Source organism: Rosa chinensis, chromosome 2 (assembly GCF_002994745.2).
Source record: "Rosa chinensis cultivar Old Blush chromosome 2, RchiOBHm-V2, whole genome shotgun sequence".
NCBI lineage: Eukaryota > Viridiplantae > Streptophyta > Magnoliopsida > Rosales > Rosaceae > Rosa > Rosa chinensis.
In genome coordinates, this window is record NC_037089.1 from 88,214,882 (window position 1) to 88,228,497 (window position 13,616).

The 13,616-nt window shown below is 41.2% G+C and overlaps 3 protein-coding genes across 3 annotated transcripts; all 3 read right to left on the reverse strand.

Annotated features, from left to right (window-relative positions):
* Window positions 1–1,445: 1,445 nt before the first annotated feature.
* On the reverse strand, window positions 1,446–4,321 carry LOC112187296 (mitochondrial phosphate carrier protein 3, mitochondrial). Its single transcript, XM_024326039.2, has 6 exons — window positions 3,859–4,321; window positions 3,065–3,426; window positions 2,896–2,939; window positions 2,128–2,342; window positions 1,915–2,039; window positions 1,446–1,819 (listed from the first exon to the last, which is right to left on the reverse strand). The coding sequence occupies exons 1-6, from the start codon at window positions 4,168–4,170 to the stop codon at window positions 1,750–1,752; spliced, it is 1,128 nt and encodes a 375-aa protein (XP_024181807.1). The 5' UTR covers window positions 4,171–4,321; the 3' UTR covers window positions 1,446–1,749.
* On the reverse strand, window positions 4,210–7,934 carry LOC112187293 (pentatricopeptide repeat-containing protein At3g26782, mitochondrial). Its single transcript, XM_024326036.2, has 2 exons — window positions 6,502–7,934; window positions 4,210–6,274 (listed from the first exon to the last, which is right to left on the reverse strand). The coding sequence occupies exons 1-2, from the start codon at window positions 7,441–7,443 to the stop codon at window positions 5,231–5,233; spliced, it is 1,986 nt and encodes a 661-aa protein (XP_024181804.1). The 5' UTR covers window positions 7,444–7,934; the 3' UTR covers window positions 4,210–5,230.
* Window positions 7,935–9,143: 1,209 nt separating this feature from the next.
* LOC112187294 lies at window positions 9,144–12,239 on the reverse strand. Its single transcript, XM_024326037.2, has 2 exons — window positions 11,286–12,239; window positions 9,144–10,216 (listed from the first exon to the last, which is right to left on the reverse strand). The coding sequence occupies exons 1-2, from the start codon at window positions 11,859–11,861 to the stop codon at window positions 9,506–9,508; spliced, it is 1,287 nt and encodes a 428-aa protein (XP_024181805.1). The 5' UTR covers window positions 11,862–12,239; the 3' UTR covers window positions 9,144–9,505.
* Between the last annotated feature and the right edge of the window lie 1,377 nt (window positions 12,240–13,616).

The following is a 13,616-nucleotide window of genomic DNA, read 5'->3' on the forward strand; positions in this document are numbered from 1 at the left end:
GAATTCACTAAATACCACGACAAGTTAACATTTAAATTGCTTGATAAAACCCAATACTCGTAAGTAATTTATTGCTAGATCTTCAAAAAAAATATAAAGAACACGAATTTATGTAGGTTTCTATAATGTTAAGGGATCTATATAAGCACACATGAATGGAAAATATAGTAGGTTTAGTAAGTGTAATTTTCCCCAAAACTCGTGTGCTATATGATATGGTTTTTGCTCAAATGGGGCGAAATTTGAAGCCAGAATCAAAACATAATCTTTTGGAAAGAAATCAGGTTACTGAGGTTCACATAAGACTGTTGAAACATGTCTCAGCCCTAAAAGTTCACTCAATACATAGAAAAGTATCGATTTGAATTGCTGGATAAAAGGCTAAATTCATAGTATTTTGAACTAAATCCTCGGTGGAGTCATAAAACACACGAATTTATGATGTTATAAAGGTTCTTATAATGTTAAGGGGTCTATATAAACTCTCACGAATGAAAAAAACGATAGATTTAAAAAAGTGAATTTTGCCTTAAAATTCATGTGTGCAAGGAGTTTTAGCTCAAATGTGAAGAAATTTGAAGCGAGTCAAAACGTATCTTTTGGAAAAATGAGGTAACTAGGATTCACACAAGACTGGTGAACATGTCTTAGGCTTTAAAATTCACCAAAATACCTCAATACCTCGACAAGTGAACATTAGAAGCACGACCAAGTTTGGATCGGGTTGGCCAATGGACTAATATATCTCAACCCGACCCATCCTTAATCGTGCTCTCTGCCTAGCGATCCATTTACCATCTCTAATCTGCACATGTAAGGCTTTACGAAAATTGCCAAAGCAGCGGGCAGAGGCAACTTTTAACAAGAAAATAACTAACGACCGCAGCTGCTGGTTTTGCTTTGGTGTTGCATTTTGGTAGAACGTTTCCATCAATGGCCTTTTATACTAACGGCCTAGCATGCATTCCATGGAACAAACACAAGATTGATAAAAAGATTAGTGTTGCCTAATTAGAGGAATTCATGTGAAACAATATCAAATGACAGAAAATGTAGTGGGATTGAGAGTGCCATTTGGTGCATGTTTAAATACATGGTAATTGTAGAAACTCCTATTATTATTCAGGTCCTCTTGTGGTCTATTGTAATATAGGATTTAGACACTATGTCCCTCTCTATATATTCATCAATTTCATTAATTAAAGCTTGAGAATAGCGGCACTTATTTCAAAAAATATAAATATATATATATATATATATATATCAAATGACAGGAAAAATTGTATCCAGGCATAGTTCCCATGCTTCAGATGGCAAAGAAAAAGCCCAATAGCCGCACAGCCCTTATTTCAAAAAATATAAATATATATATATATATATATATATCAAATGACAGGAAAAATTGTGTCCAGGCATAGTTCCCATGCTTCAGATGGCAAAGAAAAAGCCCAATCTAACATTATTTTCATTGCCTATTCTCAAAAAGGGAGAACCCTCAATCCTAGTAAGAATCTTCAAATTCACCTGATCTAACTACAAAGATGTCTTTTGGAGGATGAGAGCAAAACCATCCCCATAAAACAAGACTAGTCAATATGGAAAAATTGGATACAGGATCCGGATGCAAAAGAAACAATACTCCCCACTTGCTTGGAAGCAATTCAAGCAATCCTATGTTTATTTAATTCCTATGACAAATTTTTTTTCAGTTTGGACAAAAAGAGCTAATATGGCAGTTCATCCAGCAGTTCAGACCTTTGCAAGCTCTGAGGCAGCAGCTGCAGCAGCCGGAGGAGGAGTGACACCACCGGTGGTCGGCCTGAAAATATACCAAACTTGTGCATGAGTTAACAGCTCATTAAACAACTAACACAGAAAGCTATAGCTAGGGATTCAGGAAGATATATGACTTACAGTCCAACAAAAACTTTGAATGCATCGTAGATACCCCACTGAGCTCCGGTAAGAGTTCCAATCATGACAATACGGAGGGGAAGCCCACGGGTAAACAGACCCAACACTCCAATCTTCTTCACAGCCTGCACACCCAAAAACATAAAAAAGTCAAAACAAAATTAACAAGATTATGTACTAGAACAACAATGATACAGTGACCATAACACTCACATCACCAACAGTTGCCCCTTTGGCATTGTTGAGAAAAGAGACAAGATTGTCAGCAGGGTGAGACACAATAGCACAGAAAACACCAGCCACATATCCACCAGCAAAACTCACACCCAGCTGCAAACTTTTGGAGCACTCATCTTTAGGTGTAGGGATGGCATATTTATAGATATTCTCCACAATGGCCTCAAAGGATGCAAACTTCATCATTGTGTCTGCGGTAAACAATAAGTAGATCAGTAATCATGACAAGTAAAATTTTGCTCAAGTATAAGCAAAGTGGAGCAAGAACCACAGTTGGATGATTTTTTGTTTTGTTTTGCATTTAGCAAGCTAGTTGCAGAACATGTCTAACAGATGAAAACAAAAGTTTGAAAATTAGCCAGCCTTTTACAAAGTAAATCAGGACCAACTGATAGCTTCAAGCAGATCTACTAAATCAGTTAACTCTTATTAATTCATCATTGAATGGCAGCTCAAGTTATCTTCAACCATCCAACTTAGAATTAAACTTTCAATAACCTTAAGGACTTAATCTTTGGATCTTATTATTAAATTGAAAACAAGAAGCCACCTGAACCTAATAAAAGAATGAAAGCAGAAAATACAAACTTCAGACTGTTGAACAGGGCAATAAAAGTAACAAATTTCTTTATTCAAATGACGACCCATCTGTTTACCAGGAACCGACTTTGTTACTATGCAAATAGCAAAAATATGCAAATTGTGTTTACAGAATGGCAGTTATATATATTGTTGCCAACTTACATGGAATTTGGCGACCCCATAGAGGAACAATACCCTTGTACAACCTGCAATGGAAAATTATTCATATGTAAATTAAACTCACAGGAGCTTGTAATTATAAAATAAAGTGATCTTCATATGTTTGTGTGTTATGCAGCTTATACACACGCAAATAATGTAAGAAACATACCCAAGTGCGCCTTCAGATTTGATAAACTTGGGAAGTCCATCTGACAAACCCCTGGCAAAGCCAGGCTGAGTTTGTACCCTGACCTTCACTGCCTCAAAGGGGCATAGGGCAATATCTGCAATCACCTCAGCAGATGCAGAACCAGCAAGGTAGATCAAAGTCTTGTACTTGGCAGTAAACTCTGGTCCAGCAAGGTCAGAGTAGTACTTCTTGAAAAACTCATAGAATCCGAACTTGCAGGCACCTTGACCACTGTAACCAAGGAGGGTAGGCACCCATCCCTTGAAGAATCCTCTAACACCCTGCTCCTTTAACAGAACTCCAAAACCAGAAGAAATGCTTTTGTACTTTGTAGGATCAATCTGAAAATAATCAACAAGGAATGTTAGGTAAATATCTACATCACCCACTCACTATATATAGAGATAAAAGACAGAGTAGTCAGAAATGACTAATGAAAAGAAAAACCTAATCAAATCAAACAATAAATACACAGGACGAGAGGTAAATACAGAATTGAAAACAATAAATTCAGTATGAGTTGGCTCAATCTAGTAAGGTAAGAAAGGCTTCCATGAATTAAAAGGGCAAAATGAAAGTTTTCTCAAAAGAAAAATCGTGATAAGCGCATAAATCCAATGAAACCAAGCTAGATCCTGTTCAGATCAAGATCCAATCAGAACATTTAAAAATTATGGCCTACATATGTGTACAACCTATAGGGAGAAATCCACACACATCTGAAACAGATCTAGGGATGGACAGCAAAGCCAGAAAGATTGAGAGATCTGTACCTGCATATTGCACTTGACGAGGTCAAGAGGAGTGACGGCCATGTGGGTGAGACCACAGCTGAGGATTCCTCCTGCAGTGCAAGCAGCATAGAAGGCAGGCGAGTACATCTCGATCTTCTTCGAAGGCTCCGTCGGAGACGGAATGACCAAACCCGTGGCCTGCGAGACTGCCTCCACATTCGTGTTGAAGGCGGCGCTGGGCCTGGGGCTGGCGTGAAGCATCTGCTCGAGCCCAAAAGTTTTGGCGGAGGAGGAGCCGTAGAGGAAGCTAGGGATCAGAGACTGACGGGAGGATTTCTCAGTGAGATCCATGGCGAGCAGAGACAAAGAGAGAGAGAGAGAGAGAGAGAGATTTGGGAATTAGGAATGGAAGCGATGAAGAGAGAGAGAGAGAGAGAGAGGGCTTGGTTTTGCTCTCCCAAACCTCTCGCTGCCAAATGCTGCTTTGTGATGAGAAATGTGATTCCGGTTTTTGCTATGGTCCAATGGCCACACCCCCCTCTCCCTCGCGTCAATTATACGCCTTGACCCCTCTCGATCGCATTAATTACGATTCCGCCACTCTTTTTATTCCCACTCTCACTCAGTCACCTAATTGGGCCCGGCGGCCCGTTCTCTCGTCTAGGGTTTCTTCCTTTTCTTTTGGATTCTAAAGCCGAGACCGAGAGCTTCTTCTTGGTCAAACAACACCAGAGAGCTTTGAATCGGTCAACAATATCAATTTTATTTTTGGTCAATTCAATTCATCTCGGAAACCAATTACTGATGACCCCTGCTTCATGCCTTGAATCTCTATGAGGTTTGTTTCTTTCAATTCTTTGTATCGGGCAGGAAAAAAAAAAAAAAAAATTGGTAGGAAAATGGCATGTCTCGTTGAGTTTTCAATTGACAGTTTAGACCTAACAACCCATGGGGTAATAAGCTGGATGCCAGACATGGTATCTTGAAAATAAACGTGATCGCCCAATTTGGCAATTTCCTTCATATTGGCGGGCTGGAAATTAGCTAATACCACTTTTGGTTAATAAAATAATAATTCTCGCTAACCTTTCCCGTACAATCAACTCAACATTTGGATTCTCGTTAAGCGAATCCAAACCATTAGCACCGACGACGGAAGACGAGTTGTAGCATACTGAAGATGCAAAATTAGAACCTGTATACTCCATAGAACTTGAGAGAGACATTCAGAACTTGGTTCATTGCTTAACATAACTCGTCTTCTGAAGCATATTTGATCAAACAAAAGAATCCGCGGTAGAAAGTACACTGTAATAATTTCTTTAGTATGATTCATAACATCTCTATATCAGTAACCTTGTCTGTCAAGGCAAATTTGCCTACCAATCCAAACTTCTTACTTACGGAGCCATTACCAAAAATCTCCACAAGAACACAACCCATCCCTGAAGTGATGAAACCGTTTTGAATCTCTGACTACAATCTCCCGATTTACAACGTTGGATATCAGCTTGATCACAGTGTGACAGTCAGCACATACTCGAAGATTCTTGATGATCTGAATTGTTGTACCAGGTGCTGAATTCATGATTCCAAAGGCAACAGCTAGCTTCTCACTATGAACTCTCAGGGTCATTTCTTTCTCTTCCTCATCAACGTCGTGAAGAACTGAAGCCATATCAGGTGCATAGCCAGCTTCTTGCAGCTTTATAGTTAGTTTTTCCAGATACTCATAAATCTTTTTATGCTGAGGATGCTCCCTATCTCCAACTAAAAATAAATGAACCATACCTTTCAGTTCAACCACACTGAATCCAGGCGGTTTAGCCAGTCCACGATTCTTCATTAGTAGTCTCATCTTCTCAACATCTTCCCATCTCCCAGCATCGGCATATATATTTGAAAGCAAGATGTAGTACCCACAATTATTTGGATCCAACTCAAACAGTTTCCTAGCAGAAATCTCTGCAAGCTTCACGTTTTTGTGTATCCTACAAGCCCCAAGAAAGGAACCCCAGACCACAGAGTCTGGCCTCATTGTCATTCCTTTTATTAAATCATAAGCCTTAGTGAGATCACCGGCACGCCCAAGAAGGTCCACCATGCACCCATAGTGCTCAATCCCAGGTTTTACACCAAATTCATGGTTCATGGTATTAAACCAATACCATCCTTCTGCTAATAGACCAGCATGGCTGCAAGCATTTAGAAGCGACACAAATGTTATGTAATTTGGCTTAATGCCATGGCTTATCATTTTGTAGAAGACTTCCAAAGCCTCCTTGGCCCGACCATGCATTCCATAACCTGCAACCATAGCAGTCCAGGTCTTGACATTCTTCTCCTTCATGCAATCAAATGCCTTCCTTGCCATGTCAACTCTTCCACACTTACAATACATGTCAATAATAGAGGTAGACACAATCACATTCTCTTCCAAGCCCATTTTTACAACCTGTAGGAAAAAGATCAAGGACTGATTGTCAATACATTAAATGGCAAGAAGATCAACGCTTCCAGTAATCTGTGGATTGCTGATCCTAACCTAAAAATGATGGACTAGCACACCAAGCATATGAATGCGACTATTTACAAAGGTGACTCTCACATAAACGCCTGGATGGGATATGATCAGGAATTATACAGAGCAAAATTGCAATACTGCAACAAAAGTTCAAATACCTGATCATGTACGCATTGGCCCACTAGCAGAGCCCCAGCGTGCGCACAGGCTAACAAGACGGCAGACAATGTCACTGCATTGTAGAGTAAGTCACCCTCCTTCACCATCCCATAGAAAACATGCAATGCTTCATTAGAAAATCCACTTTGTGCATATATTGCAATCATGGAGTTCCAAGAAACCAAATCCCTTTGAGCCATTCCATCAAACACCTTCCTAGACAGACCGAGCTCACCGCACTTGGCGTATGCATCCATCAAGGTGTTTCCAACTCCTAAATCCTCATCAAAACCCCTTGTCATCACCAACCCATGAACACATTGGGTAAGTCCCTTGCTGGAAACACGAGAACAAGCCGACAAAACCGAAACCAGAACAACCGGATCTAAAGCAACGTCCTCATTGTCAAATTCATCGACCAACAACTCCTTAAAAAGCAACAAGGCTTGGCGGGTGTGGTCGTTTAGCAAGCAGCCTGTGATCATGGACGTCCAAGAGACCACATTTCTGCGAGGAATTTCGTCGAACAACTTCCATGCGTCCCTCAATAAACCGCACCTGCAGTACATGTCAATGAGAGCAGAGGAGACGAAAAGATCGGACTCGAAGCCGAAAACCAAGGCCTGCTGGTGGGCTTGCCTGCCGGAGTAAAGATCCAACAGAGCCGAGCAGGATTTGATGGCGCAAGGAAAGGAGGAGCGGTTGGGGGTGAGCGAGAGCCTTCGCATTGACGAAAAGGCTCGGAGGGCTTCGACGGAGTTACCGCTCCGAGCCAAGTCTGCAATAACCGAGTTCCACGAACAGACATCGGCTTTGTCCACGTATTTGTTGAACCAGGCTGTGAGGTTGGGTTTACTTGAACCTGAATATTGGCTGGGTTTACTTGAACCTGAATATTGGCGTTTGATGATGAGACACAACCTCCACTTGGAAATCCTCATTCACTTCTTCATTCATTTATATCCCTTCTTTGCTGTGGCTGCCGAGATTTTGGTTTTTCATTCCCGCTGTCTCTAAACTTTGTTAAACGATTACAAAGGTTAGTCTGCAAATCGGAGAGACTCTGAAAATAAGAAGAGTAAGTAGGTGCGTGCGAACCAGGGCTCTCTATGCTTGCTGTGTACCAGTTACATGAGCTCTATGCTCAGTGTAAAATAGCTTCTTTTTATCTTTTTTGTTTCAAAGATATAAAATTTTTCTTCCATTAACTCAACCAATCCTAGTTTCCAATTCAAGTTTATATATGAACCATGTCATATCCAGAGGCCAAAAAATATTACCAAAATTTTTAAGCTTTAACTACTGATGCAAGAATCAAATACATTTTGCAAGATTGGTTTTGGTATCTTACTGAAACCATAGAGAACCAAACTTTGTAATCCAAATGCAAGTTCCACTATCTCTTTCTTATACATGAGCTATTTTACAACGGATCTTGAACTTAAACAGCATTCAGAAATTTTAATACAAACAAGCAAAAAACCCCAGCAGCAGCAGCATAATAGATTGCACCACCGCACCGACAGTAGGAGTTGGCCGATGAAACCTTGCCAACAAACTCCCCTGAGCTTGGGACAGGTGCAAGTGACGCTGAATTGGGAGGACTCAGAGGCCATTGAGAACTGGGGTCACTTGAAGAGGAAGAGTTGGGAAAAAATGAGGACATATTGGGTGCATTCTTCTCATATGGCGAAACGGCTGGAGAAGCTGAAATTGTTGGCACACTGGTGGAACATAGAGCATGTAAGTTAGCAAAGAAGATAACAATGGCTAGACCTGCAGAAGATAACTTAGCAATAGAAGCCATGGATAGATAGATAGATAGATAGATAGATAGATAGATGTGTTTTAGAATCTCAGGTGATCTCGACTCAAATTGGGATTGAATGACTGTTAATATATAGTGACTGACTTGTGAGGGAATTTGGGTGAAAAGGGTTGGGTTATTATGAATGCGCCGGTGTTGTTGGTGCACCTCACGGGATGGACAGTGTGGCAGTTTTAATGGCTGCCCTCGATCTGTTTTTCCCCTAATTTATTCAAACCTTTTTGTTTCTCTTGATTTATCTGTCGGTATAACAAACGCAGATTGTATTAATACTAAGCTCTCATTTTATTGAAATCAAAAATTCTGTAAGGCTCTGAAGTATTAAACTATAGAAACATTATATGACACCGGCTTATTCTATCACTATCACATGAGAAAAACTAGGGTAATTCTAAACTAGGCAGCCATAACATGTCGATGTAGAAAGGGTATGCAATGGGGCAGGTTCCCATGTGAGGCTGTGCCCCTTTTCTCGGATGCCACTTAACATGGCTTTGGCACTATCCTATTTAGATAAAAGAAGAACAGTAAAGAAAAAGATGACGACAAAAGTAGTATCATTCCAAGAGTAAAAACAGAAAGAAAGTAATCAACTGCTGAAGATTCAACACAGTTTGTCATCCAACTTCTAACCAGCTTTCAACTTCAACCTATCATCAAAGCATCGATCTAAAACGATGGAAGAACCAACTTACCAGTTGCGGGGGGCATATCAGATATGAGGGGGTTTCAGCATTCCCTCGTCATGTTAGTTGCGGGACCTGCATAGTTCACAATATGGATCCAAGCCTGATTTATAGCTCTGGTAGAGAATTCAACACATAAACTCATCAACCGTTCTGAATTTTGAATCTCCGTAATTTCTTTGTAATACAGGAAATACATGATTTTCAACATCTCCTTCCGTAAAAACTATAAATCAAATGAATCACCCAATACAAGGATGCAACCCCAGCAACAATGCATTCTTCTTTGGAGTTGGCAATCTCAAAATAAATATATCAAAGGTTACAACAAATTAATGGCAGGGTATTGCGAATCTAGGAAAAATCGTGTGTTGTATTGTGTTGCGTCATGCGCTTCACTCCTCTTCATCATATTGATGTCGGATTTTGGCCAAGAACTTAAACCTCACTTCCCCATCAGTCAACATAATGCACGGATGGAACCTCCATCTACATAAGCCTGAGGTGCGCAGTATCATTCAACCTTTTTATCTGCCAACCTGTTCTCCATGAATGCTGCAAAACTGTCACTGAAGAGTCTTCTATGCAAATCTTGTGTGACATTACTGGGCTACAACCAAGGATGCCTGTGAGGAGACACTTGATTGGCACTGCATGACTGAAAATACCGATACAAGAAACAGATGAGGAGATCCGGCCAATTAAATCATGTGGAGAACTTTGGTGACTGATTTCACTGGGGGAAACCTCATCCTCAACCTCATGATCTCCGGTAGTAGTCACAACTTGCAGCCTACTCTTACCAGACTTTTTCCTCAAGAGCCCCAGCCGCTGCCTGTTAAGCAGATCCCATTGAGGTGGTGGGAGGGAAGGCCCATCTCGGTCATGTATTGAGTTGGTTGAAGCATGAGAACTATGGTGTGAGAATCCTTGGCTCTCATTCTGATTGTGTGATGGGAAGTATGCTCTCAATTTTTCAGGAAACCCCAGGACTGTCCCATTTAAAAAATGGACCATTTGAAATTCTACTTGCCTAAGTGACTCTCCAGATGGTGCAGAGAAATCAGGCTGAAGTCTGTCAATTAAGCTCAAAACTTCAGCTGTGTATATTTCAGACCGAGAGCAGCCCTCCCACTGCCCCTGGCTCATCTCTGCAAGTGCATCCGAGGTTTGAATCTGTGCCACAGGAAAATTCATTTCCTGCATCCATTTACAGTCAGACAAAGCTATTTAAGTTGCACTATCTCAAAACCAAAATTTAAAAATACGTCCCATTTGCCCCTTAGCTACTGATATCAGTAAAAACTAACATGTAGATACCGTATGGCGATCTAACTCTTTGAAGGAGGACCAGAGTGCTAGGAATTTAACACTAGATTAAAGGAGGTGAAGTTAACTAAAAACTAAAATCCAGACATGAGTTTCTATCCTGCAAATTCTCAAGTGTTCTGAACACTCCAAGACAACACAAATTCTGCCAAAACAATTCTGATTCCAATTATCTAATCAACCTCCTCCTCCTTCTTGGTTCTGAAAGACATACAGTTCTGAATAGGCATGAGAAGCTAAGCAGCAGAGTCAGTTTTTGAAGCATGTCTTAGGAGCCATAACAGTGACAACTTGGATACCAGTACATGTGATGAGCCTATATGGGACAGCAAGAGTAGTGATATGTATGAAGCCAATCAAGTTGACCAGATGAAGCTTTAAACCCTTAATTCCTAACTACATGGTGTTTGCTACACAGAACCATACATTGATCATTTAGCACACAGAACAGAAATCTGCCAATTAATTTGTTAGGAGTTACTACTAACAAGTAACAATAGATAGGTTATTTGATCATCAGAAGAAAGCTCTGAACTAATTAGTTTTATATGGCACAATGGAGATAGACTTCTGACCATAATAACACATAATTCACATCTCTAGCTATCTCCGCTGATGAAAACAAATATACTACAGTAAGTTTAATATATATCATTTAGCCAGGTTTCCCTACAGAGCATGAGCTATCCCATTCATTCCTCATGAAGTCCCTCGCTGGGAGATGAGAATCAAAAGTACAACTTAACACTGGACAATAAATCGATCGTAGAATGTCTAATTCAGAGTGTACTGGACATAGTTTGAGAAATGATTACTTTTCTTGTGCTTAAATTCGTGTTTATAGAGCAGAAATGAAATGCGTATTTCAAGTGAGGACTAGAGGCTCGAAGTTTTCGATGCAAGATTGAATTGAAAATGCCAATAAATATTTTTTATATACCTGACAGACAGAAACCGCCATTGAGCGCGCACGATCCAAAGGAGAGGTGTAAACGGCATTGAAGGTGACCCTCTGGGAATTCAAGAAGACCGCCAAGGCCCTCGCTTGCCTCTTGCCATTGGGAGTCAACGCAGCCTGGGGGCACCGGCCACCCACCAAATCGGGCCTCAAATTCAACTCACACTCGCCGTGACAAACCAGAAACACCTCCGTGGTGGTGGTCACGAAGCGCTCGTCCTCCAAGGAGAAGCTCCGGGAGAAGACCGAATGAGGCGGCGTGGGGGGCGCGAGGACGTTGTAGGGGTCCCACACCTTGATGGAGGGTCCGAGTCGCGGCGTCCCGAGCGAGGAGAGCTGAGGCGAGAGCGGCGATGCGGATGCGTGGCAGAGCATCTCGGGCTCTTGTTCCAGAACCTTCTTGACCAAATCATCATCCTTGTCCAATTCACTTCTGACGGGCGCGCCAATGCCGTTGATCTCTTCTCCTTCCTCCACCTCTTCTTCTTCTTCTTCTTCTTCTTCTTCTTCGTCTTCTTCGCTCTCTTCCACCACTTGCATGGACTGTGTCGAACCCATTGAAGATCCAAAGTACTGATCGATCTGATCTCGTCAAGTCACGATTAAGCAAAGCAATGACGACGCAATCATACCAATCTCAATTAGAAAGGTGAGATCTGTCGTATTACTGCCCAAAATATTTGAAGCAAAGTAGCAACACTGGATGGATGCCACGCTCGGAGTAGAGTCTCAGATCAAATCGAAACAAGGGAGCATGCAGTAGATCTGCTTCTTCTTCTTCTTGTTATAATTTTTGACTAGCTGTAAATCCTACGATACGATGATGATTCAATTGGAATGGAATGGATAGGCAGGCAAGCTATCCTAATCTGATCAAAGCCATCTCGGCTTCCTTCTTTCCCTCCTGTCCCCACCACCGATAATCAAAAGGGTGCATTTCAGACAAAAAACACTATCTAGTGCTAGTACCATCACCACAGACCTAGCTACGACGCTTAGTTTTCGTAATGGATCCCCGTCGGCGGTCGGCCTGTGTCTTAATTAGTTGATTTGGGCCCAAATGAAGGGACCTACTTTTTCCAATGAAAGGCCCAACTTGATCATTTTCAATTGCTGCTAGCTCTTTGGGGTGGTGGTGCAAGCAACATGGCAAATGCATTGGATCGATGTTCCACATTTCCACTTAGTGTTGAGTGTTGGGGTGTTGGAGTGTCGAACCACTTTTTTTTGCTTAATTAAGGTTTTGTTAATCACACAGATCGACACACGTATAATTAGTTAATTGTATACAAGAGCTAGCTAGGAACATGCATGGTCCATCATTACGCAGGAAACAGTACATATTAATGTTATGATTGAGAGATAGCATCATAGTCCGGCAATTGAGCTTTGTAGGCTCATTGACTTGTCTGTTGCTTGTCTCCACAATGTCAATAAGATGACAATCTTGTTAGACGTACTTTATAATTAATCATCTGTTTCAGAGAAACTGAAGAGTGAATTGGTGAGTCTTCTTCTCATATTGAGGGGGTTTATATAGGGTTACAAAGTAGTGTAAATTTGCCCTACATACATTAGTATATTTGCTACACAATTTCTCTACCTCTCAATGTGCATTTCATACAAACCACACATTCTCCACTTCTCAAGTGCATACTCCATGATATAGACATTTTACCTATTTACTACAACACTCCCCCTTGGATATATCATGTCAGTAGTATTGTCTTGGAGGTGCGCTTCTAATTTGCCTCGTTAAAAACCTTGCCAAGTAATAAAACCCTGTGGGAAAAACAACCTTGGTCGAAGGAGAAAAAGAGCACAACGCGCGTTGAGTGTGGAGTTTGTTTCTGGATAACATGGTGCTTCTCTTGTTGCCTCATTAAAAACCTTGCCGAGTAACAAAAACCCAGTGGGATAAAAATAACCTCGGTCGAAAGGGAAAAAGAGCACAACACACCCTTCACGCTTTTGAGACGAACATGTAGACATCTCCCCCTGATGTCTGTGCCTCCCCCTGATGACAACGATCATGGGAGTTCAGATAATTTCCGCAAGCCAATTCTTGCCACATGTTTCTCGAACGTGGATTTGGGCAATGACTTAGTGAACAAGTCTGCCACATTGTCCTCAGATCGAACCTGGTTCACCTTGATCTTGAGGAGCTTCTGTTGTTGCTGATTGTAGAAGAATTTGGGCGATATGTGTTTGGTGTTGTCGCCTTTGATGTAACCTTGCTTCATTTGTTCAATGCAAGCAGCATTATCTTCATAAATGCTCGTAGGCTCATCTGTGGTAGACTTCAAACCACAA